Below are 5,356 nucleotides of genomic sequence, written 5' to 3'. Positions count from 1 at the left end.
TTCTACATGTTACATTCATTAACCAAAAAAAAAAAAAAAAAAAAAAACTCAAACCGATAATTGGAAAAAAATTTATAAGTGTTTTAAGCTCCTTAATTTTGGTATACCTTCATGGTCAGGTTGCAATGAAGGAATTGGTAAGGGAAACTATTCAAATGGTGCTGGTAGTGGAGCTGGACATGGAGGAAGAGGAGGTTCTGGCTATTTTAACGGGTGGGTGAGTAATGGAGGTGATGAATATGGCAATGCTGATCTTCCCTGTGAACTTGGAAGTGGAGCAGAAGGCCCTGATCATTTTGATACACCTGTGGCTGGAGGGGGAATGATTGGTAAATATTTCTTCTACTATCGAAAGTTCCTCTAATGTAGATTAACAAGATGTATGTGTGTATGTGTGTGTGTGTATGTATATATATATATATTTCATCTCTAATGCTTGATCAGTTTGCTTGCTTAGTCTCTAAACTTGTTCTCTTGCCTGCAAATGCATATGCTGTTTTTTGCAAGTGATGGGATCCATCCCGTGGCCTTTGTTAACTCTTGAAGTTTATGGATCTTTAACGGCTGATGGACAAAGCTTTATTAAAGTAACGAGAAATCATAATAGTAGCATGATTGGTGGACGTGGAGGAGGTTCAGGTGGAACTATTCTTCTGTTCCTTCAGGAACTTGAGCTTTTCAAGAATTCATCAATTACTGTTATCGGCGGCAATGGTGGTTCTCTAGGTGGAGGTGGAGGTGGGGGTGGGAGGGTACATTTTCATTGGTCCAATATACATGCTGGGGATGAATATACACCTGTTGCAAGTATTAGTGGCTCCATTAATATTAGGTACGGGACTTCTAACTCTAAACTCTAAACAAAATGATAAGGGAGATAAGAGAAAGAACAAAAATTGCAAAATCATTTCTTAACTATATGATAGGATTGCAAGGAACAATATAAAATTATTATTCATTTACTTTCCAGAGATAAACAACGTAAACCTTTAATTCTAATTGTTTTTTCAATTTGTCTTCGAAGTTTGTGATACTATGATAATGTACTTCGTCTGATGTCGTACAGTGGAGGTGCTAGCAACAGAGGTGGTAGTTATGGTGGAAAGGGCACAATTACTGGAAAAGAATGCCCGAAGGGCCTCTACGGTACATTTTGCGAAGTACGTTCAATTGGATTTGGTACCACCTCATGATAACATAAATCTTGGAATACATGTGGGCATGCCACCGTTTTCACCATCTAGAAATTTTCTTATCATGCTTTTTCTGGACTCACATGGTGCTTCCATGCTTAAGCGTAGCTTTCATGCATGTGTTCTAAATTAGAAGATAAGTTTAGCCGGTGAAGTTCTTAGATTTTGCTGTTTGCATTTGATAATATTGTCTACTGGCACATGTTAAGTTGTGTTGGCTGATATATTTAATTTGGCATCACCATTTAATCGAGAATGAATCTTTTGTGTAGCGTATTGTAACATCAGATTGTTTTTTGGCTTTGTTTACAGGAATGCCCTGTTGGCACTTATAAAGATATTAATGGGTCTGATGCAAATCTTTGCCTGCCTTGTTCTCTTGACCTTCTGCCCAATCGTGCAAATTTTATATATACACGAGGTAGTACGATAATTGGTCGTTTTAGCTTTATTTCTTCCTTAGAATGGTTTCAAATCTTCTTCTTGCTAAGGCGTCCACTCTTGTGACAGGAGGCGTTGATAATCCATTTTGTCCATATAAATGCATATCTGACAAATATAGGATGCCAAATTGTTTTACACCTCTTGAGGAGCTGATGTATACTTTTGGGGGTCCCTTGCCCTTTTCCGTTATATTGTCATGCTTGTTGATTCTTTTAGCTCTTCTGTTGAGTACACTGAGAGTTAAATTCGTTGGATATGGTTCATATCGTGATGCTGATTCGATTGAACCCCACGGTCATCATCATTTCCCGCATCTTCTGTCCTTATCCGAGGTACCAATTACTATAACTGTGGATTTTCATACAGTCCTGTCGTTGCAGTTATGACGTTTTATTCAGGTGTATTTTTTGTTTGTAAACAGGTACGTGGAACTAGAGCTGATGAAACTCAAAGTCATGTTTACAGAATGTATTTTATGGGTCCCAATACGTTCAGAGAGCCGTGGCATCTTCCTTACTCTCCTCCCAATGCAGTTATAGAAATTGTGTAAGAAAACTGTAATTTGATAAGCTTGTCTATAGTAGAAGTGTTTGAACTATTTATTTCCAATGATGTTTAATTCATCTTCCTTAACAATATGCTTAGGTACGAAGATGCTTTTAATAGATTCATCGATGAGATAAATTCGGTGGCTGCATATCATTGGTGGGAAGGATCAGTGCATAGCATACTCTCAATTCTTGCATATCCTTGCGCATGGACGTGGAAACAATGGCGACGTAGGCATAAAATCCACCGCCTTCAGGACTATGTCAAGTCTGAATATGACCATTCATGTCTGCGCTCCTGCAGATCTCGTGCCTTATACAAAGGAATGAAGGTATGACTTTAATATATAAAAACTAATATTTCCGATGGTTCTCGAGCATTATTTTATGAAGTCACGTGAATTTGATGTTAGCCCGAACACAATTGAAACTGATGCAGGTTGGAGCAACACCTGATTTAATGGTTGCCTTTATCGATTTTTTTCTCGGTGGTGATGAGAAGCGTTTAGATATAGTTTCAATTATTGAAAAGAGATATCCAATGTGCATCATTTTTGGTGGGGATGGAAGCTATATGACTCCTTATAATATTCACAGTGATGCCTTGTTGACCAATCTCATTGGACAGGTAGATATTGTCTGCTTCAGTATGCGTTTTTATTAATATTAACTAAACAAACTCTGACCCCAGAGAAACTCTTCTATGTTTCTAGCACGTCCCAGCAACTGTTTGGAATCGCTTGGTTGCTGGCCTGAATGCTCAATTGAGGATAGTGAGGAATAGATCCATCCGTTCCTCCTTGATTCCTGTTCTAGATTGGATAAATAGTCATGCAAACCCCCAACTCGAATTCCATGGCGTTAAAATTGAGGTTGGATGGTTTCAAGGTACTGCTTCTGGTTACTATCAGCTTGGTGTGTTGGTTGTAGCACTTGGTGATTATTCTCCTCACCAGTTAGAAAGATCGGATATGCTGAGCCAACATACTAATGAACCGTCAAGGTACACTTGAATGTTCAACATAATTTAACAACTTATAGTTCGGCTTCTCACTATATTGTATTTCAAATTATGATAGGAAAGACGCTGCAAGTGCAACAGAATCTTTCATGCAGTTTGAACAGAGTTGGCAAGCATTATCTCTAAAAAGGATTACAGGAGTAGTTAATGGAGGGCTTATAAACAAGGCTAACGTGGGATTTTTGCATTATAAATGGGACTTTCTCTATCCTTTTTCTCTCTTATTACGCAACACAAAACCTATTGGACATCTGGTTAGTTGATATCACCATATATTTCTTAGATGTACAACAGAGGAATCTTGTATAGCTTAATCCTCTAACTCTTGAGACGTAAATCTTTCAGGATACTGTGCAGCTGCTCATCACTACTGTGCTTCTAGCAGATATTTCCGTTACCCTTCTCATGCTGCTGCAGTTCTATTGGATTTCATTGGTTGCTTTTCTTCTCGTTCTTCTTGTTCTTCCCTTGTCTCTACTCTCTCCTTTCCCAGCTGGCTTGAGTGCACTTTTCAGCAAGGAGCCTAGAAAGGCATCACTTTCTCGGATATATGCTCTGTGGAATGCAACCTCTTTTGCGAATATTGTAAGTTGTTCTAGACTGCAGTACCACCACAATTTTCCCGATTAATTTGAAATTGTTTGGAGGGTATGCTTCAGGATGCTCGTCATAGTTAAAATTACTTCTCGTCGTTTTTTAAAGGCTGTCTACGATTAGAACTTAAATTTTTTCTTCCGCTATTCATATTTCATCATTTTGGTCATTACAGGGTGTGGCCCTCATTTATGGCACTTTCCTGTATGGATTTTCAACATTCCAGCCACCTGATGAGACAAATACCTGGAGCAACAGAAGGTGATTTTCAACTCATTTTTTAATATTTTACCTTCCGCCACGTCTGAAATGGATGATGAAACCAGAAATTGGGAGTGTGTGACCAATAGACAAGATGTCAAATCTTTTAAATGCTTTCCCCCACCCCCCTAAACTCAACTGCTTTTGAATTTATTTGGCAACAGGGAGATTGATAAGTGGTGGATCTTGCCCGTAATCCTTCTGCTATTCAAATCAATACAAGCAAAATTAGTTGATGGGCACATTGCCAATTTGGAAATCAAGGATATTAGTCTTTTTTGTCCCGATCCAGATGCTTTTTGGGCTGCTGAGTTTGCTTAGCAGCGTATTGGAGCATATTATCGACTGAGATAGGTGGTGATGTTTTGAATTGTAAATGTCCAAGTTTGTAAATCCATTTTTGAGATTGATGTGCAGAGGCCCCTACGTGATAGCAGGCAGCATAAATGTAAATACATTAGTCCACGCAATTAGTACCTTTTTAAGAAAAAGGAAATATATTATATTTCTCCTCGCTTCCCATTATTATTCACAATGGACAAAACTCTTCCCCCATTGGACAGATACACTAACAGTAATCTCTTCAAGGGTTTATGAGGATTATTTGCTTGGGTCCTTAAATCTTCAAATAAATTAGAATAATATATGCGTATCATACAACAAAGTTGTGAGGTCGTTCACTATTATACATTTTATGCCAGTCAGGTAAAAAAATAAAAACAATAACTGGGATTAGAATAGTTTATTTCTCTTTCAATAAAGAAAGAGAAATAATCATAGTTTTAAAGAAACAGTAACCTAAAAATTGGGCGTAAAGAAACACAAAATTTGAAACTGGGCTTGAAGGGGCGCGCCGGGCCCATGCTATAGTGCAACGCAAGGGCGACGCTCGAAGACCCCAGTAGCAAGCTACTGTGATGGGCCTTCCCCCATAAGAAATTAATTTAATATCATGTAGACCGATGGCCCACGTATCAGATATTAAACCGATAAGAACAGATACTACACTTGATCTTAGCCAAAAGGCCGAGAAAGGTATGATTTGTACATACAACCAGAAGCGTTTTTTATAGTGCCAGATGGTGCAGTTGTCCAGCACGCTTTCCGATGTGGGACAACTCTCAAATCTTTCCTCTTCAATTACAGAGGCGCCTTCTTGCACAGCAATGGGAACTTTACACGTCAGCATCATGAATGTTTTGAATTAAATGGCCTTCGTTGAATCATTTGACCTAAACATATTGTTTATATCAGAGTTTTTTTCTTTTTAAAAAAAAGAAATAATTATTGTCTTC

The 5,356-nt window shown here is 38.2% G+C and overlaps 1 protein-coding gene and 1 non-coding gene across 2 annotated transcripts in view; one reads left to right on the top strand and one right to left on the bottom strand.

Moving 5' to 3' along the window:
* The window catches only part of LOC111491138, a 14,053-nt gene extending 9,473 nt beyond the window's left edge, over window positions 1-4,580 (top strand). The window contains exons 11-23 of the mRNA XM_023139906.1: window positions 120-329; window positions 508-832; window positions 1,067-1,160; window positions 1,506-1,614; window positions 1,704-1,969; window positions 2,059-2,183; window positions 2,283-2,517; window positions 2,625-2,813; window positions 2,899-3,188; window positions 3,265-3,460; window positions 3,552-3,791; window positions 3,976-4,061; window positions 4,226-4,580. Coding sequence (XP_022995674.1) covers window positions 120-329; window positions 508-832; window positions 1,067-1,160; window positions 1,506-1,614; window positions 1,704-1,969; window positions 2,059-2,183; window positions 2,283-2,517; window positions 2,625-2,813; window positions 2,899-3,188; window positions 3,265-3,460; window positions 3,552-3,791; window positions 3,976-4,061; window positions 4,226-4,382 — 2,522 coding nt within the window. The 3' untranslated portion in view covers window positions 4,383-4,580. The remainder of the gene's footprint in view (window positions 1-119; window positions 330-507; window positions 833-1,066; window positions 1,161-1,505; window positions 1,615-1,703; window positions 1,970-2,058; window positions 2,184-2,282; window positions 2,518-2,624; window positions 2,814-2,898; window positions 3,189-3,264; window positions 3,461-3,551; window positions 3,792-3,975; window positions 4,062-4,225) is intronic.
* Window positions 4,581-4,904: 324 nt separating this feature from the next.
* Window positions 4,905-5,100, bottom strand: LOC111491670. Its single transcript, XR_002719736.1, has one exon. It is a non-coding gene; the product is annotated as a U2 spliceosomal RNA (small nuclear RNA).
* Between the last annotated feature and the right edge of the window lie 256 nt (window positions 5,101-5,356).

Source organism: Cucurbita maxima, unplaced genomic scaffold (genome assembly GCF_002738345.1).
Source record: "Cucurbita maxima cultivar Rimu unplaced genomic scaffold, Cmax_1.0 Cma_Scf00016, whole genome shotgun sequence".
Taxonomy (NCBI): domain Eukaryota; kingdom Viridiplantae; phylum Streptophyta; class Magnoliopsida; order Cucurbitales; family Cucurbitaceae; genus Cucurbita; species Cucurbita maxima.
Note: the sequence above shows the minus strand (reverse complement) of the source record. Positions and strands in the feature narration are given on the sequence as shown.